Source organism: Stenella coeruleoalba, assembly GCF_951394435.1.
Source record: "Stenella coeruleoalba genome assembly, chromosome: 3".
In the NCBI taxonomy this organism is placed as follows: Eukaryota; Metazoa; Chordata; class Mammalia; order Artiodactyla; family Delphinidae; genus Stenella; species Stenella coeruleoalba.
Genome location: NC_137148.1, coordinates 40270241 through 40291412, shown reverse-complemented (window position 1 = coordinate 40291412; position 21172 = coordinate 40270241). Strand labels below are relative to the sequence as shown.

The window sequence follows — 21172 nt, the reverse complement described above, 5'->3', positions numbered from 1 at the left end:
TTTTTCAAATGGGTTGAAATTAGGCACTTAATAGATTACTAGAATCAACAAAGTTCGTGCTTCTTTGTTCTTGAATGCAATCAAAATATTTTCTTCTAACGAGTTGGTCCAATAAAAGTCTTGTAGAAATGCACACACCCTTAAGCTATTCATTTTAATGAGTTTATTCTGAGGTAAATAATAATAATAAAAAAGCAATGAATATACTTTATGTTAGACCATGCAGAAAAGTTTATTGGAGTGAGTATGATACATGCTTCAGGGCAGTAGTTATTATATGCAGTGTTTTACTTTTTAATAAAACGGACACAATTTTTTACACTGTCTCTTATCAATTTTACAACCTAATAGTAGTAACACACAGTACACCAATCTCCCTTCAGACTGGTCCTCCTGATAAGGAACGCACAGGGTGGCTCTTGTAACCTGAATAAAGGCAGTGGTGTCTCTCAATTAAACACTAAGTATCGGGATGTACTGTGTGAAATGCTTCTGGAACGAAGAAGAAGATCTGAGCTGTTGTTACTTCAAATGATTGCTTTTACTTGAGCCAAAGCATGTTAAACTTCAGGAAATTAGCCCTAGTTAATAGACAGGTAAGAATATACTTTTACTCTTATTTAATCAACAGTTTACTTGTGTGAAGTACATGTGTTAGTATTGTAGCCAGGTATGATGTGGGCTAAGGAAGCTTACAGTATTTTTGAGGAGTAATGGTGTGTACATAAAAGATGAATAGCTTCTTCCCCTCCCTTTCCCTCTCCCCACATTTTTTTTTCTGTCTCTCAAAATGCAAGATGCCTCGGGGGCATGGCAGGAAGACCGTCACCTGTCCTTGGACCTATGATGCTAAGATCTCTCAGAAAGCCACAATTAGTGTGCCGTGTGGTGACTTCCTTCTGCTTGGCAATATGTAGCAGAAAGAAACAATTATGATACTCACTTTTCCCCATCCAATCCTCTTTCCGCTTCTTGAAAAACAGGACTGGGGACAGGGACTGTCAGTAGGAGATCGCTGAATCCTGCCTTTTATTTTGTCATTTGGAACATTTCTTTTAAAAGTTTTGTCCCCAATCTCTATGCATAGATCAAACTGAAATAAAAGGTTAAACACTGAGTCTCAGTCTCTTGCAGGAAAGCTCCTGAAATTCCAGACTTAGTCGTTTTTCATTAAGATGTGACTTCAAATATGGTAAGATCAAACATAATCATAGTTATGATTGTCTCTGGTATCTGCCTAGTATATTGCCGTGATTTCCATGGTGTGTCAGATAATTAAAGGATTTCCAAGCCTCAATTCACCAGTAAAGAACACCTAGATCTCAAGGCCCTGCAAGGAGTACCAGGCTTAGAATGGCCTTGCCAAGAAGACCCAAATTAAGACCAAACATCCCCACTGTACAGTTGAGAAGAGAAACAGCCAACTGGAAGGCAGAAAGCAGAGAGATCCTGCAAATGGGCCCTGGGTCCTACTGTCCAGTCTTCACGGTATTGAAATTCTCTAGCCTGTAATGGGAGGAAAATGCAAGGAAGTCTTGTGTAAAGTTCTGAAGTCACTAGCTATGGGAGAAAGCCTTTAATATAATTTAAAAGGAAAAAAAAAAAAAAAAAGCTGATCTCAAAGCAAGGAGTCCAACATTAGAAGTGAGAACTTATCCTTGTATATTTTTCAGTATGGTAAAATTTCAGCACGTGCATATGTGTGTGTCTGATGTGGGAGGGCCGATCCTGGGATGAAGTGGATTTGGGAGCTTAGGCCATTTACAGCAGCAGAGGATCCATTCTCATCAGTTAGGAACTGGACCTCCTGGGCACCACATGTTGTAGGGGACAATGCACCTGGGGCTGAAGAGCCGGCACATGCTCCTGTACTTTTCCTCAAGGTTGATGGTTAAAGGCTGTTACTTGGAATTGCTAAATTCAAGGTTACATTTTAATATGAGGATCAAAAATACTCGTTCACCAGATTACAATGTTAGATTTTAACTCTCTTTTTATCGTTCTACTTAAGATGTTGCACAACAGTGCTCCCATTGAAACGGCAGCCTTTAGCCTTTAGTAATGCACTGCAAAGTTCACTTCCAGTGGCAGTTTCAGAATTTCTGGGTAGGAGGTATTTAGAGACAGCAGTCTGATTGGAAGGGCTGTCTAGTGGATTCACCTGGAAGTTGTGTTTGCATTAAAATGCCTGCTGTTTACAGTTAAATTGGAAATTTTAGTTAGAAAGTAGCATCATTTCCAGGATTTTAAAGCTCTTCTTTTCTTTCTTTCTTTTTTATTTTTTGCGGTACGTGGGCCTCTCACTGTTGTGGCCTCTCCCGTTGCGGAGCACAGGCTCCGGACGCGCAGGCTCAGCGGCCATGGCTCACGGGTCCAGCTGCTCCACGGCATGTGGGATCTTCCTGGACTGGGGCACGAACCCGTGTCCCCTGCATCGGCAGGCGGACTCCCAACCCCTGCGCCACCAGGGAAGCCCATCATGTTTTAGATTATAATTTCCATGGGTGAGGATGGGGATTGGGGGGGTGCTGATGGAGACCCACCAAAGGGCCAAATCCTGCCAGCTCCCCACTGGAGTAGATGCTGACAGTGTCCCAATAACAGTCTGTAAATTTCTTCAAGCTGTTTCATCTCTTCAAGCCTTTCATTCTGTCCCTATTACATTTACCATACCAACCCTTTAGATTGCCACAGAACAGAGGACTGACATCCTGTGTAAATGATCAAATCACAGAAGCTGGTATTCGTAGCAAACAGAGCACACGTTTTAAAAAGATTTTTCTCTAGTAGTCTTCTTGAAAACCTCCCTTGGGTGAGAAGACTAATCTAATGGAGGGAGACTTGAGAAGTGTTGAAAATCAATGAAGGATACATAGGATACTATTTTTAAAAGGCTGATTTGCCAGAAGCCTCTTTATTTGAACAATACTGTGACTGTTCTGGGCACACGGACCATGCTCTGAGCCTGGGTCTTTCTTAGTTTTCTCACTGTTGTGCAAAGCAAGACAGTTAATTCACACGGAGCAGATTACAACATGTTTGACAGACAAGATATCCTGTAGGAAAGCGCAGTGCATAGACGCTGGCGGGCAGCCTTCATACAGTGCAAACCGTGGCCCTTCGGGGGGCCGCCTGGAGAGAACATGCCAGCCCTTCTCTCAGCTTCTCCTTCCACCCAGGTTTACTCAAGCACTGCGCAACCACCTTTTGCTTTGGTGCAGATATTTGTTTTCTAATTGAGCCTAGATATTGGTTTTATAAGAGGTAAAATTATAAATTACTGTGGTTGAGTAAACATCAAATTTTGTAAAATATGTCCTCCCACAGCCTCATTTCAAGCACAGTTATGACATAAAAAATATTCAGAGATTAAATTGCCCATGAATCTAGTGCTCGGAGAAAATAATTGAACAAATTGGATCACTGAAGTTCAAACTGGGTCATAGAAATTACAAATATTTACAAAGGATGACCTTTCACAGTATGGCTGCAGGGCTCTGGATTCTGAGAGAAAGTGAAACAGCTTCTTTGTGGTTGTGTAGTTCTGATTTTCAGTGTCACCCTTTATATATATATATTGCTTTCAACTCCTTTTCCTGCAAGTTCGTATCATTTTATTAACATTAAAGGAAGACTCTAATTTTAGAAATTGAAATTGAAGAATGGGAAACTATGTAGCACTTTGCTGGGTTTGAGATCAACGTTTTAAGAATAATTTGAAATATGATTGTATTGTGCATGTTTGTGTGTGTGTGTATATATATATATATTCATGTTACATTTCTATTTATCTATCATCTACACCTATCTATCATCTATACCTATCTATCCATCTATCATCTATATCTATCTATCTACCATCTGTCATCTATCTATCATCTGTCATCTATCTATCTTCTATCTATCATTGTCATCTAATCTATCTCAATGGTGCACTGAAGTTAGCTCATACTGGTTCTTGAGAACTGACAAATACATTTTCAGGAATTGTGCAAGCTGGTTAGGGCTATGTTGGTAGCTTGAAAATGGCCGTGACAAAACTATTTAGACCATGAAAACTGGTAAATGACACAAATCAGGAATTTTTTTCCTCCTGGAGAGCCAAGTTGTTCAATAATTTACCAATATACCATTGTAGGCTTGGTATGGAAAGGGACTTCATACATAGTTCAGTCCACAGTGGAAGAAATAATTAATTTAAAAAAATACCAAAGTTAAAAAAAGAAACTATTTTGCAATTTAATTTAATGAATAAGCTCATAAATTGTCTTAAATATCACTTTTCTTATTAAATGTTTTAAAATAAAATAATAGAGTTTAGTATATTTCTTAATCATTGTCTCTGTTTTAGGATATCTGTACAAAGCTAATTTGGGACATCTGTTGACTTATTAATTTAGTCAAAATAATAATTATACATTTATGATTTTTAGATAGTTGCATAAATGTATGCTAAAGTTAAATATTAGTGAAAGTGAAAACTATATGCAAAGTGGATGAGTCAAACTTTTCTTGTGGTGTAGCTTTTGTGTGTTTATTTCTTGTAAACTCTGTTATTTGGTGTTGAGGTATTTTTTCTCCAATTTGTGTCCATGCATACATGCGTGTGTGTGTGCATGTGTGTTTATACACACACACGCACAGATGCACAGACACATACATACATAAACCTCAACAAATCACAATATTAAGGAAATAGGATATCTGGCTCATTTAATATTCTACTTAAAAAACAGGAATGAATTATGTTAAAAACTGTGCTGAGCTTATAAGCAGCTATTTGATTTGGCCAAACAGCTCTTACTCTCTTTTCTAAAATGTTAAAAATGCCATCTTTTCTATTTTTCCCCTTTACGTTAACATGTTTAGTTGAAATGTGCATACTCCTGGTTCAGTAAATACTTTGCCTAGGAGTCAGAGGACAAGTGTGAATTTTTAAAAATTTTATCTATTAGATTTATTTCTAAGAATGTGCTGAGCCTGGATCAGAGCTGCTGAGCAGGTTGTGCACCGGAGTTGTGCACCATGGTGACTGAATACGAGAGACCTGAGTTTTGTTGGGCAAAGAAAGAACAGGTGGAAAGAATGATTTTGGAATCTGGAGATAGACAGCAGGAATGAAGAAAATTCTAAAACTGGACACTTCTGAGCAACCACAGGCCAGGAAGAGGATACCAAATCTCTGGAAAAACTTAGCCTTTCTTCTAGCTACTGAGGACCTCAGCACTCCCCAGGTGCATGTCTTTGACCATCAGGATCTCAGATGTAGATGTAGAGAGCCATGAGGTAGGCTGCCTCTGAGTCCACAGATAATTCCCTGGAAATTAGTTTTTAAAAATTAAATGTATGGCATTCAATTTCTCCATTGATTTGCTGCTTTCTGAGAAAAGTAGAGCCCAGGACTTTCCAGATAAGTACAGGTTCTGATCTTGTGATGGCCAATCGGGTGGAGAGATAGAGTTGCAGAAGTATCAGAAAATTTTACAGCAGTAGTTCACAGGTACATTCATTCATTGTTTTTCCCCTAAGAAATGGAACAACCTAGGAGCTTATGCTACAGTAGAGTCCGATGCACCACGGTGATTACTTCAAGAACAAAGAAGCTCATACAAAGGTGTGATGTCTTTCTGTTGGTGCGAGGTTTCAAACTTGAAATTCTTTAAAATACATTTCCGGAGATCCATTTAAACATTCATATGCCACACTCAAAAAGCAGTGGCTTGTTGGTAAAATGCAATACTGAAATGGAATACTGCTTTTTCATAAAAAGAAGAACCACTTTTGGAAAATTAAATATCTTTTAAAATATTAAAAATAAACATACTCTCACAGTTTGAGGGTTTGAATGAACCATGTACCAAGGAGTTGAGACAATTCCTACTTTGGGTTACATCCTGGGACCCCCTCACATTCAAAAGATGACCAGCATTTCTGCGGCATCCATCTACATTGTCAGTTCCATTCAGAAACCATTTTAGCATATCCCACACACAACGTGACTTTTCATGACAAATCACTGTTATGCCACATAAAACTGCTGTGCTTTTCAGTATAAAAGAGTTTTGAGTTTTAGAGTTCAATACCAAAACTAGGCGTGTTCTGTAAAAGCTTAAATTAATCCCTTCAGTGCACTTGCTTTTAAACAAGTCTATCTTGATTTTCTATCCTAGATAGAATTTCAGCTCAATTGTACTATTTTTCAAACACTTTGGAAAGAAAACTTTCCCAGTATAGAACCCAACACAAAGATGCTGAATATATTCTCTGTGATTTAATTCTATTTTCAGTCTATATTGTATATAGACTCCACCTGGGAAATTTTTCTCATTTAAATGGGGGGAAGTGACCTTTTTCAGGTAAAATTCCTTTCTTGACATTTACAAATATTGACCATCATGCTGAATGTGGATATCCATCAGGAATCAATGGAAAAAGCTTAATTTATATTATTTTGAAAGTAGACGTTTCAATGATCATAAAAATCTTTTTATGTATTCCTTAAATACTTGGAATGGTGATTTAATATATAAACATATTTGTACAGGTTACTTTTCATCTTCAAAACACTTTGTAATTTTGCTTAAATACTCAACAAAAATGAGTAATTATTTAAAAATATTTTTCAACATTTTATAAAATAAAGCTTTAATGTATTGTTTTTGGATCTTGCTTGATCTGTCATTTTCTAAATGATTAATCCCTGATGGATTATGTAGAGTTATGTGACTATGTCTTTAATTGTATTTATAAATTTCTTGTCACATATTTGAGGCAAACCTGAGGATAGATCATTGAATAATTATTTCTTCTAAAATATTTCATTTCTCCATTTTCTTCTTTAGTGGTCTTTTGAAGAACCCAATCTGTTGAGAAAATACCAAACATAATACAATTAGTTATTTGAATTTAAGTAATAAATACTAATCTCAGATAAAATTTAGTTTAGTAAAATGTTAGCAATTGTGGGCATACAAATAATATAATCAAGAGGTATTTTTTTCATTGATCTATTAAGTAATACTGAATGTCAAGAAATGTCATTTATCAAATTGCTATTTCATTTTTAACTTTTTTGTAAATTAAATATATCATGTCTCCTAGTAAAAACTAGTATATGTAGCAAACTAACTTAAAGGGTTTTGGAAAAATATTTTGGGAGACATACAAACTGCACACAAACATACAAACTGGCACTGTCTCTACTTTGCCATCACCTTTCTTTTTCAGGGATGTGGCAGAGGAATTTCCATCAAGTAACTGATGGTCATAAATTGAGGTAATTATTGCTGATGGTGAATCTCGTAGGTACACTATGGCTAAGGGGTTGGGGAGGATTTCTGAGTTGTCTGGATTAACTTTAAATGTGTTAGCACATCTGTCTATATAGGCCTGACATAAAGAGTCTCTTGAAAACACCCTGTATCATTTGGATATGAAAATGAAGTCACTGAACATAGGAAATATTTCACGTGGTGGTGAATGTGGGTCCCTTTTCATTATGCTTTGTGATATGGGGCATCATAAAAATTACAAGTGCTTTATTATTTCCAATTAAAGAGTTTAATAAAAATAAGGATAGGAGCTAGAAGGTACCTTTGCAATATTCTAATCTAAAATGGATATTCAAAAAAAAGAAATTTAAAAAAGGGTCCTAGAGAAGTATTCTCTTTTAAAATCTGTGTTTTTTTTTTTAATTTGAGAGTGGATTATAATAGTTCAAGCAAAGACAGTGAGTTAATTCTTTGAAAGTGTGGTACTTTCATGTCATTTTAATCATGAAGTTAGGGTAAATTATGCAAGGGAATTATATATTAAAAAATAATTATATTGAACAATTGAGGGCTTCGAGGGCATAAATGGTCAAACATATGCAGTTTTAAATTAGAGAAATTTTACTCAGGGCTTTATGTCTTTCTCCACGCCAGAATCTAGTTGGTGGTAGACGTCACAGAAAAGGTGACAACAGAACAAATGAACATGAAGAAACAATAAATGTGTCTTCCTTAGAATGCCAGTTCTCCTGCATGTATCAGGCCTTTTCCTTTGAGCCAACTATAAAAGTTCTGGATTCACAAACCATTAAGCCCTTTAACTTGTACCTGCATGTTCTGAAAATAAATCAGACAAGCCTTTTACAAAAGCAAGTGGTGAATCATGACTTTTCTCTTTCCTGCCTCGCCCAGTTCCTGACCTTTTCTTCTTCTTCCTCAAGTCTTTTTGCTTCTTTTCAACATTCCTTTGCTTTCACATGTTAAATGCTTTATTTTAAAGCTTAACTTCTGTTATCTAAACTTTTCCACCCAACTGATTCTATTAACATTGGGTTTTCAGTGGAAGTTGGGTGATTAGAGTGGAGATTAGGAAAATACAGTTTATAGCTTCAAACTGAACAGGGCCAATACTAGCCAACATTTGCGACAAGTTAAGTTTGTTTTGAGCACCCAGACTTTCTTGGTAGCTTTCTCTTTCCTTCTTTTTCTTTTTGTATTTACTTAATGATCTTATTTATGTCCCCCTAGTTCAAAACCCTGTGGCAAAGGTCTGATTAAACAGTCCTTGGCAGAAATACACACTCAATGACTTTAATATAGAATAAATGTTGAATGAAACATATAAATGTTAATGTTAATATAAATTAATTTATTTATATTATATGTTAATATAAATAAATATAAATTAACATATAAAAGACTAATAGGTGGCAGTGCTATTCCCCATCCACACTCCCTAAGGATATGCATATTGCATGAGGAACAAAGCTTTGGGATTAGTAAATAAATCATCAAGGGTGGATCAGACATCAGTATGAGATCAAGTAAAGACAGGAACGATCTGATTTCTCGGGGATCCTCTGTGGACCGAGTCTCATTCTATCCTATTGGCTATATTGACTTGACTGGGCATCTCCCTTAGTGTGTGGTACCATATTTCAGGACATGTTTCCCAACCTATTTAAACCTGTGTCCTCTACAAGCCTTCTCCCTTCAACATCAAGTATATTAAGCACCTACTAAGATTTTGTCAAGCTTTAATCTCTGCTATGCATGCTACGAAGGTAAAGCTATAAAGACTGTGCCTTTTGAAATGGAATTCCAGCTCTAGGAGGAAGCTTTAGCCTGTTCCCTGCACAAAGTCTCAGACTGAGAATTTTGATGAACTTCCAGACTGGTGGGATTTGGAAGAAGAAGGAAGAAAGGATAGTTCTGAGGTTTCTGCTCCATATCTAGTTAGTCTAAAAAGATGCCTGGGGGGCTTCCCTGGTGGCGCAGTGGTTGAGAGTCCGCCTGCCGATGCAGGGGACACGGGTTCGTGCCCCGGTCCGGGAAGATCCCACGTGCCGTGGAGCGGCTGGGTCCGTGAGCTATGGCCGCTGAGGCTGCAAGTCCGGAGCCTGTGCTCCGCAACAGGAGAGGCCACAACAGTGAGAGGCCCGCGTACCGCAAAAATAGATGCCTGGGGATGAGAGTAGCTCTTCTGAGCCTACCGCAGACCAAATTCTTCAGGGAGGTTGGAGCAGGAGGAGGGCCAATTAATCTTTTCAGTATAATGGAGCTGCTGAAAGTCTGAATCCAACCAGGGGTTCTCACTCCAGTACCAAATATTTTTATACATTTCAGAGAGTTTATGACCCTCTTAAACAAAACCCAATTCCTGGAGCTCCAGAGTGAAGAGCCTTGCCTCATAGCCTGCAGCGGTGGGACATATTGGATAAGGGGTAGGCTTTGCAGATAGAGCATTGCTTGAACACAGTCCCTTGCTAGCTGGTAACTCTTGGGAGAGTTACTCTCTGTTTGCTTCAGTGTCCCCAAGGGTAAAATGTAGTTAAAATACTTAGTTGAAGAGGTTGTAAGGAAAACAGAGTGAATAGAAGCAAGAGAGAACATAGAGTGGGGGGGCTAATAGTGTTGACACAAAAGTGAAATGCCCAGATTCAGAGCTTTACTTTGAAACTGACAAACCATGTGGCCTTGGGAAACATATTTAACTTTTCTATTTTTCAGCTCCCTAGCTTGCAAAATGAGGTCCATAATAGTGTCTTCCTCATAGGGTTGACGTTAGTATCTAAGTGGAAAAGCTTAAAACAGTTCCTGGTACATAGTAAACACTCAGTAAGTGCTAGTTCCCCTCCCTTCTACTGTGGAATCACCGTTCTCATTGCTGGAGCTCCCAGTGATGTGGCTGCTGAACTAACTATACCTACTGGTCAGGACAGGCCAAAGGCTGTTAAATGGTCTTTCTTTGGGCTTAAAAAGAAGATCTAAGAAGCAATCAGAATGTGTCATCAAAACATCTCCTGGATGGAAGAATGTGTTTGTTTTTATACTTATGCTTTTTCAGACTGATGACCAAAAAACAGGAGGCTGAAACTTATTTGTTAGTTTTAAAAAGAGGTATACAACTAGAGAGACTATCCCAATAGTCAGCTCTGGCTTTCCTCTTCTCTTGGCAGCGGTGCCCTGAAACTATACGAGCAAGTGCTGTGCTTAGAAGACCATACTGAAAGAAACCAACAGTAAAATCTTCTATTACAGGTGCATATGAACAAAGAAACCACATTCTGCATTTCAAGCACAACCTTGACACCACTAAGCCGGGCCTTGGGTACCACAGTGTGGCAAAGCCAGGTATTACAGACAGAGCACGGATACCCTGTAAAGTAGGAGGAAGAGCTGGAGGTTTGAGATGGTGGAGAATTCTGTCCTGGAGACTTTGCTGGAGAAAAGCAATGGATTCTATTTACTGAACTAAATGCTCCTGATATACATGGCTTTGTTCATCTTCTCTGAGAGTAACCCCCCCAAAGAGGAAGTTAAGTCATTATAACTAATGTTAGTCAGAATGGATAGGAACAGTTGGTAATTTGGTGGGAGAGAAATTTGTTATTTAAACTATTTGATTAAAAGATAATTCTGTTGCTCAGGCATCAGAAAAATGAATATGTAACCGCAATCTGTAGTTTTAACATAGCTTAGCTTTTAAACAAGACGATAAGTAAAATATAGGGTGATATATGGTAGAATAAATGCCAATTTGATATTTAACTAGAAAAATATTAAATTCAACTTTTTATGAGATTTTATGCTCTATTAAATTTATCCTAAAAGCTATCATTTCAGTTCTGCTTAATTTGAAAAAGATACAGCTAAGTGTTCGAAAAATTTTGCATATCTCAGTTTAAGCAAAACATCTATGTAAATATAGAGATTGACCCGACAGAAAATAGATGGTTACTCAGTTTTACAGGAGGATTTGAAACAGGAGTCTATGCAACTATAAGACTTCCGTTTCATCGACTAATTGAATAAATCTCTCATTTCTCACTCAGGCATGAGACTATTGCGTAAAATGTGGTATTTTTATATAGTAAGGAAGCATATACTTTTTAAGATACATAGAGATATGTGATTAGGATAGGGCTTATCTTAACCATAATTCTGCTGCTATATATTCTTAAATTGACATAGGAATTCCTTCTTGTTTTTTCTATAAAAGAGAGTTTTCATTCTTCTGTTTATAAAAGTAATGCACACGTAATTTAAAATTTCCAGTGTTATAGACAAATGAAGATCCCCTATAATCCTAACCTCTAGAGGGATCTTACATAATTTTTGGATATGTCTAGTTTTTTTCTTGTACAAAAATGGGATCAAGTTGTGCACAATGTATGAGATGTGCATTTTTCTTTTTAATTTTGTCTTGGTTATCATTTCAATTGCTGTGTGATACTATATTTCACAGCATGGATAAATCACAATTTGTTTCACCAATATGCTGTTGACAATTGAAGTAGAAAAGTCAAAGGAGCTTTGGTTCTTACCTTCCACAGTGCTAATATGAGCAGCATTAATAGCAATAATCCAGCAAAAGCACTCAACAGGATAACCCATAACGGTACTCTGCCTGGTAGCCCATCTTTGGATATTTGAATAGCAAGCTGAAAATTATTAAACAAGACTGTTAACATTGATAAACATCTATTAGAACTCCCAGTACACTGAGTTCTTTCAGGCTATAATTTTCTACCAGTGTACTTAATCTCATTACTACATACAGAGAAAACAATGAGTTCATACTTTAAAATGCCCTTCATCTATTCTAAATCTCTAACCATGTCATATTCATTATTACCCAAACAATTTTATAATTTTATCCTTCAGAAATTTATACATGAAGAGTAAACTATCTATGAATCAGAATTCTCAATGGTAGAGGTGAATTTAACTCAGGGAGAACCAACAGTATTATATGTTTTAAAGATTTATTAGTAGCCGTTAGTGCATCATCACAATAGCATAAGTTGGGGGCTGGAGCGTTGTCACAGGTTATTGACATATAAACCTGAGTAGGTCTTCTAATTCTAAATGTAACTTTAATTCTAATTCTAATGTGCTTTGTTTTTTGTTTACAAATTGAGGTACAATTTTCATATAGTAAGATGCACAAATCTCAAATGTACAGATAAATGAATTCATGAATACATCGCCCTGGTGTGTTTTTAAATTATACCACACTGTCTATTCCCGTTGACATACTCTTAGCATCTTTAAATTAGGTCTTAACTGAAGTAAATCTTGAAGGAGACAGCTTTTAGAGTTCCAGCTACTCAAGCTCTCTCAGTGTGGCACCCAAACCTCAATGAAACTTGTCTGCCCTGCATCCCATCCCTTAGGTTTCTGAGAAAAAAAACTAAGTCAGGGTAGCTATCAATGACCAATAATAGCTCAAGGTTCTGCCTCTCCGTTTAATGGGGAACATCTCAATTCCTTAACCTAGAGGGGAAGAGTAGGGGTTAAAAAAAAAAGAAACTAACAGGGGAGATATTTGCATGCAGTGGATATTGATCCAAACCCCTCACATGGCTCCGGGTAGGTCACTACTCATGCATCCGGAAAACAGAGCTGGCAGGAGTATAGATGTACAGAGAATCAGACCTTTGACGATAGACTTTAAACACATCTAAAACATTTCCTTGAACTTAGAGGTGCAGAAAGGGAAATCTGGATATCAGTGACTTCCCCAAGATCATAGAACTACAAAATGATCATTTTTAGTGATTTTAACAATTTAAGTATAATTTGTCTTTAGGATACAATGTAAAATAAAGAGCTCCATGAGGAATTTTAAACTAACATTTAGGGAAAATAAAGCTAACTGTAATATTTTAACAATGCATATTTAGGAATCAAATATACTCTTTTCCAGTATAATATATACTCATATTTTCTGATGCTTACTGGCGAAATTTTAGCTTCTCTACATGTGGAATAACTTTTCATTTATTGGGTTAAGTGCTCTTTATAAAGTAAGTAAACATTATATCCAGATATTCTATGTATATATTCTTTAAAGGTAAATATTTATCAGAGGTCACTGGAATTATTTAAAATAGGTACTAATTTGAAATTAAAAAATTAAAACATCAGGGTTAGGCAGCTTCCATAGAATTTTATGACTCATGATAGCCACATGAAATAGTTAAACTCTCATGATAAAAGGGGGAATTATGCTGAAGTGCTCACATCTATAACAGGTATTCTGGCCTTACTTTATAACAGGATGAGAAAAAAACGCACACCATTTTATTTTTACCTAGGACTCCAGCGTGAATTTGTATTGGGGAATAGTACTTCATTTTTGTTTCAAATTTCCCAATGACTAAATGAAGAAACCTTTTAAAATTTTACATGTATTCCTATACAGTATAAAGACACTTTCTGTAAAGAAATTGTTTTTTCTAGTCTGTTCTTCAGATGTCAACTACATTTTATAATATTGGTTTTTAAGTAGGAAAATTACTAATGCATCATTTGTTATCAAGGTGAGAGTAAAAACATCAATTTACTGTGATAATTATAAGTAATCAAGTTAAACACGGCATGTTAATTGTAAATATCATGGTTTTTCCCAGTTTCTTACCAAGAAGAATGAGACTGAAATCACACTTGAAGTTAATCAAGTGTAATTTGAAGCAGAAAGTGTCTGTCACTTATTGAGAGCAGTGCTAGTCACTGCTTTAGGGACTATAAGCAAATATAAAACATATGTTACAAACAGAGTGAAATGTATAATGTTTTCAAAACTTGGAGTCACACTTACCTCTCTTTTTTGATTGCCAGCACTTAAAACTAGTGATGTATTTTCACTCTGAAGTTCTGCCCCTATAGTAAGATTTAAGCTGGAAAAATGTGCCTGAAAAGCAAACAGGATTTACTACTTTCAATATATTGAGCTAATCACATTGAGAGCTAGTAATGTTTTAGCGCAATTTTTCAAACTAAAATTTTTCTGACAGATTGAAACACTGGTTTAACATCCAGATGGAACTGATGGTGTGAAATGATGACTGTGCACCCACCATTCCTCTCTGCACTCAAATTCTCACTTAGATCCTTGTTATAGAATGGGGAATTTTTCTGAATAACACAGTTTCTGTTCAGATTTATCCTTTGCAAAACAAACTCCAAACCCTGTCCTCCTTTCATGGAGCTGGATATGGAATAGCTACTCTCTGGTAATGAGGTTTACATAGGAGCTTGTTTAGGATTAAGCATGAAATTACCAATATTCAACAGTTTGTGACTTATGAAAATAGCAACTTAATATGATTAAATCTAAAAATGGAAATTTCATATAATTAACAAAATACTTCTAATAGAGAAACAAATAATATAAAATACAATGGATTAAGTTTAAAAGAGCTAGTTGTCAGATGGATTTGACTTTATTAGGGGTTAAAAATGTCCTCCAAAATAGATAGATAGATAGATAGACAGATAGATAGCTAGATAGATAGTCTGATCTAATACAATGAGTCTATAATATATGTTAGCTCTACTCTTTGTTAATGCTGTCAAGGATTGTCTCTCTATAATTCTTTGTCTCTTAACTGAGTCCTAAGGTATTAAGATAAGTGCAAACTTTGCTATTGTATAGGTGTTTATCTCTTGAAGTGTAAAGGAAAGAACAAGAGAGACTAAAAAGAAGCATATACGTGAAAGGGGACCTTGGAGATAACTTAGTTACTAACAGACAGAAAATGACACCCAGATAGCTGGTTTAGTAGAGTTGGGCTTGGACCACATTTTTCCAGACTTCCAGTCTTGTGTTCTTTCTAGAGAAGCACTCTGCTTTGCTTTTATTAAGTGTTGAATAAATATTTGTTTATATTATTCAGTTATTGCAGAGAACTATACAATCACTTACTTTTATAAAAGTTGGTTTCCATAAGATAAGTGAAACGTTCACTTGGCTCATGTCAGAAGGAATCAGATTACATGTGATGGTGGCAAATTTACATGCACTGCAGTCCTGTTTAAATGCCCAGAGGTATAAATTAGTATTCTTGCCTTTTGATAATAGATAGTATATTAAAATATTCTACAACATAGTTATTTTTAGGTTGGTATTGAATTTATTCACTTGGAAAGCATGAGGTAAAATTAGTACTTGTCTTGGTAATTTGAATTTACCAGAATGGTGCCTCGTTTGATATCTTCAGATTTGGATATTATCATTTTCTTCCCAGAGTTGATACCAAAAGGATCCTGGAGGCTACTGGGTCTGCAGTTGACATTCTAAGAAATAAAAATATGTCTTTTATCAGACAACATCTGATGTCAGAGGGAAAAATGACTTGGTGCAATAATGTGAAGAATCTGTGAACGACAGCCATTGCCATACCTGAAAGGTCCATCTTCATAAGTGTGCAACATGGAAGAAGCTATTCTGCACCAGCCATATACATATACTATCCCCCACCCCCGATAGTAATTATTGTTACCATTTTCAATTGTAATAGATAGCAGTGAAGTTGTTATGGAAAAGGAAGGATGCTAGTAGAACTTACTATTACATAAGTAATACATTCATTAATTTGTTTTCATCAAACATTAGTTTGTAGAGTCCCATAAAATAGAGAGAGAAAAAAATTTAACTCTACTGAGAAAAAAAAAAAAAAGGTTAGCATCTGTTAGTCAATATGTTGGCTCATATAATGGTTTATAAAATAAACAAACCAAAAAATCCAGAGAGGGACTTTTGTCTGTAGTTATGTATTCATCCAATAATATTTCTGGAGTCCCTATACACCAGGGTAAGACACAGTGTGTGTGGGAGGGAGATGTAAGAAAGTGGCCCTATCGATGTTAAAATGCCATGTTTATAAGTTCGCTGATTCTTGGATGGTTTTTCTAGACTTAATCTAGTAAACCTTTTGCTTCCCTAGGACTCTCTACATCCTTGATAAAAGGTAATAAGGATGAAGGTTCATAAGTAGTAGGACAAGTCTAATTTTATTCTTTCTAGGTTCCCACAAACCTACTTTTTCGGATTAGAGGTAAATGCTAGAGGTTTATGTTCTCCTTGCCTTTAGGAAAACATTTAAATATTACAAGTCAACCACCACTGTTGCTATTTGATTTCTGAGAATACCTTAATTTAAAATCTCTGCAAAGAAGAGACTGTCAAATGCTGAAATAAGGCATGCATTAATTCAATACTTATTGTGATTTTCTATGTTTTAGATACCTAAACCATAAAAATAAACTACCATATCGACTCATTCAATGCTATAGGTACAAAGGGGGCATGATACTGCTAACTCTTGGGATGAGTAAGTAGTATTATACCGTTTTGGGTGCAGCTGTCTGTGCTCAGGAGCAGTGAATAAGCCTTTTTATAGGGTGGTTTGATCACTTCAAGCAAATTAAAGGTGCAACAAACTCTTCGGGCATAAGTCAACAACTAGTTATCTAAACTCTGCTCCAGTAGATTGAATAGTGAGCCCCCAAAGATATGCCCAAGTCCTAATACCTGAAACCCGTGAATATTACCTTATTGGAAAATAGGGCCCTTTGCCGATGTAACTAAATTAAGAATTTCCAGATGAGATCATTCTAAATTTAGGGCAGGCTCTATATCCACTGAAGGATGTGCTTTAAGAAACAGAAGAGGAGAAGACACTGAAACACAGGGAAGATGGCCCTGTGAAGACAGGGATTGGAGTTATGCTGCCACAAGCCACCAGACGTTAGGAGAGAGACATGGAACAAAGGGTCCCTCAGAGCCTCCAGAGGGAACCAACATTGTTGACACCTTAATTTTAGACTCTGGCCTTCAGAACTGTGAGAGAATAAATTTCTGTTGTTTTCAGCCACCCTGTTTTGGGTAATTTGTTACCACAGCAGCGGTAAGGAACTAATGCCTCTACTAAATAACTAGTGGAAGTCATTATTATTATTACTAGTAGTAGTAGTAGTATAATTTTCTAAATGCCTCTCCATGTTACTTTGATAAAATCTATTTATCACAGAGAATAAAAGGCTTTAGATACAAACTGAAGAAGATAACATAATGACATAACTCCGAGGCACACATGACTTACCTCAGAAGATGACCACCCACTTGAGTACAGTACAGGAAAACCATCTGATGTCAGGTTGGGGAATGAAATTGACAGCTTAAGTTCTGGCATTGGAAAATGCCCACTTTTTCTAATCTACAGGGGAAAAAAGGAAATGTAATCTTTTATTCCTCTTTCAACAGCAGTTTTTCTGTCTTACATAGGATTTTGGTTCTTAATTGATGAATTAAGGTATGAAATATTTTGAAAGCCAAAATGAATGCAGAGGGTTTATGGCCCTGTACAGAGAATTGGCATAATTAAACAAGCAAAAAATAAAGATGTTTCATGGTCAGTGGTCATATGCATCAGCTAAAATCATATATTGGTCCTTCACCTTCCCAAAATGAGTTAATTTTTTTTGAGTCAATTTACCATGCTCATTGTACTTTTCAACACACCAGTCTTTTTGGGGGTGGAAAGGAGGGAGAACACTTACCTGATTCACTCAGAACAGGTGAGCATATTTTTGTTTGCCTCAACCCAGCTTGCTATAATTCTCTGAGCCCACAGAGTCATTTCTCACCCCAGCTAGATGGTATCTGCCACAACGGTACAGGCAAACCAGACAGCCATCTGCTTCCCTTCACAATCCTGTCCCCAGCTAGGGTTGTTGTGTCCCTGGCTGTTGGTAATCCAGTCCGATGAGAGTCAGACTGACTCTCATTTCAATCCCCATCTCTTTTATCCACTAACCTAAAATGATCACTTCACATCACATCCTGCCATCAATGGCGATGAAGTGCATAGGGGAGGAAGTCTGGGTGGGATGAAGTTCAGCAGGAAGCTGAACTCACTGTCCAGAAGTCCTTGCCTGCTTAGGAGAAGTGCATTGAACTGGGCCAACCAGGTGCAATCCCCACCCCCTCTTCTCCAGGTCCTCAGCCGTCTCCTTGGCCCTTCTGCGCTGAATTCTTAGGCGAGCAGGGTGCTCCTTAATCTACAGAGACAGATGCCAGGAAGTCCAACTGACCTCCCTACCTGAGCCTTCTAGACTGAGAGCTATTCAGATCTGGAGCTGTTTTCTGTGGTTGCTGAAGATTGAATGCAACCCTTAACCCTGGAATTCTGGAGATTCCTGACCACCTGTGCCTGGTCTCTTAACCATGCTCCCTGACTCTTATCTTCTAATTGTAATATGCCCTGGGCTTGCCTGGCGTGGCCTCCCAGTCTAATTCCAATTGTTTTTCAATATTTAGTCAGAAATTGGGTATTCTGTAATGCACACTTATTCTTTCTGATTAAAAACAATGTTCCTTATAGATACATTGGAAAATACTGAAAAACAGTAAGTTTCCTACAATTCTATATTGGTAACATTTTAGTGCACAAATTACCTTTTATATTTGCATATTATGTATCTTATAAAATTTGTATCATATAAAATATGAAATTTGGTGTCCCATTTGTAAAATTTATTATGTCATGGCATCTTCCCATAAATTTAGAGACTCTTTGAGAATATGATGTTTATTAGCTGCTTAATGACAACCACAACATCAATATTTATTGTTGACTGTTCCAGACACTGCTAATTTTCTCACTTGCATTATTCCCTTTAATCCTGTTAACAGCCCTATGAGGTAGATTCTCTTATTATCCCTGTTTTATCTATGAGGAAATAAGGTTAGAATGAGAATAAAGACTTCCAAGGTCACTGAGCTGGTAGAGAGCAGAATTAGGTTTTTCTTTTTCAACTCCAAAAGGTGCCCTCTCAACCATTATAATAGCTGTCTCCCACGCCCAGGTTTTAATTTTTAAACTAATATAAATAACATTGTTAAGAGTATCTCTGGGTATAAATCTGTTTATACCACCAATAATTTCCTATGGGAAATTTCTAGCGGTAGAGTTACTGGGTCTCACCTAAAAAATGTTCTTTTTTTTTTTTTTTTTAATTCCATTACTCCAATTTTAGATTTTACCCTGGCAAAGTAATCAGAGATACAAAAGATTTATGTTCAGGGATATTCTTAACAATATTATTTATATCGATATTATTTATAATAGTTTGAGAGTACCTGTTTCAAGTCTGGACCCTAAAAAGTGACAATTCATGAGGTTCTACAACATTCAAAGTCTTTCCCTCCCTTCCTCCCTTTCTTTTTCCTTCCTGCCTTCCTTTTTTTCTTTCCTTCCTTTCTCCCTTGTTGTTTGCTGAATTCTCTAATCCAGGAAAAGCAAATGGGACTTGAAAAACTGGGGAGCCTACATTTCAAAAATTTACTCCAGTAGCAGAGTGACTGGCACTCATATTAACTTCCTGGGTATAAGTTGCATAGGCATTTCAGCAAAGGGCACAAATAAAAACAATGAAATGTTCTTGAGAGTATTCATTTATTTCCACTTTGTAAGAGAATTCCCTTTTTTCATCGTTGCCAATTCCCAAAGAGATTGGGACCATCTTCACCTCTAATAATGCTGTATTATTTCATACTTTTGAATACAGTTTTAAATCCGTTGTTTGAATTGGACTCTCTTTTACTTGCATAATATTAACTTGAGTCTGTGTCTGTAAGTAGGCAGTACCTAAAATGACAGCCTGGCTCAGCTCCATAATTACTTATTATAATGGTTAGGAAAAGTCTGTTATGAAGAGTTCAAAATTAGAAATATAATTTCTATTTAGAAATGATAGAAATATCATTAATAGAAATATCAAAAATAGAAAATATCATTTAAGGAGTCGATAGTAGGAACACCAGTAAGTTATGGTATAATACATACGAAAGGTAGCAAGGAGCAGAATAAGATACAAATTTATTGGTTGAGTAGGGAAATTATTACCAAGACAATCTGAAATAATCAATTTCTGAACTAGTCATGTTATTTTTTAAAAAGTGCTTTTCTCAGTTATACTAAAAAATGCAAATAAAGTCTACATGTTTATAGGTAGTGTCTACTTGGTTCCCTATTTTTTCTAGGAATTTATGATAATTAATTGTGTCATAAGGAAATTAGGGACTTGAGTCTTTGAAGTAGCTTAAAAGTATAATTATCAATTTCAATAAAATTATTTTAAATTAGTGAAATTATAAAGAAAAATATGCTAGAACATAGAGATTAACTGTTGAACAAACATGTCTGTATGTGTCTGTTAATACTTTTATTTAACTTATAAGCTTACAAATAACTCTTTTACAATACTAATTTAGAGGTAATTTCTTACCAAGTAGAAGATATTAATTTCATTTCCAATGTCCTCGGTAGAACTAATAATTTCAGGGACTGTCTCGTTGGCCGCAATTGAAATATGGTATTCACTTGCAGAGCTTAAAAGAATTAATTGGAAAAAGAAAAGTAAAACACAACAAAGTTTAACTTTTACTTGACCTCACTCTTTTTCTTTCTTTATACCAGGTAATTCCACAAAAAGTACTTATAGAGATTTCAAATCAAAGGCAAATTCTTTTACCCTGAAATCTAAAGTTAAAACTTTGAGGAGGGTGCGAAAGATTATAATTTAATTCCATAGTTACTGATGCTAAAATATGTACAGTTTTTAAAGTAAAAGTTTCATTGTTACCAAGTGAAAAGTTTTCATTAATTCACTAATATCATATACATTTAGTGAATAATCAGGCTAAAACTTGGTATTTTTAATAGTGCTGAATTTAAATAGATTTAAAAAATGTGTTACCTTTTCACAACTTAAGGTTCTATATTTACTGCTAAATTTAACAGTTCAGTCTTTTTCATACAACTTCTCCATGTTCTTTGGATGAACTTGGTAGAATGAAATGTAATATAAACATATTTAAAAGCAGTACT

At 36.0% G+C, this 21172-nt stretch overlaps 1 protein-coding gene across 3 annotated transcripts in view; it reads right to left on the bottom strand.

Annotated features, from left to right (window-relative positions):
• Positions 1 to 221: 221 nt before the first annotated feature.
• The window catches only part of ITGA1 (integrin subunit alpha 1), a 173569-nt gene continuing 152618 nt past the window's right edge, over positions 222 to 21172 (bottom strand). For 2 of the 3 annotated variants that reach the window (XM_079916898.1, XM_079916900.1), the window contains exons 23-29: positions 20571 to 20673; positions 17384 to 17497; positions 15471 to 15575; positions 15205 to 15309; positions 14098 to 14190; positions 11819 to 11935; positions 222 to 6863 (exon numbers count right to left, since the gene is read on the bottom strand). In XM_079916898.1, the coding sequence (XP_079773024.1) occupies positions 6819 to 6863; positions 11819 to 11935; positions 14098 to 14190; positions 15205 to 15309; positions 15471 to 15575; positions 17384 to 17497; positions 20571 to 20673 (682 nt within the window). In that variant the 3' untranslated portion in view covers positions 222 to 6818. The remainder of the gene's footprint in view (positions 6864 to 11818; positions 11936 to 14097; positions 14191 to 15204; positions 15310 to 15470; positions 15576 to 17383; positions 17498 to 20570; positions 20674 to 21172) is intronic. The other variant, XM_079916899.1, reaches the window with a different exon arrangement.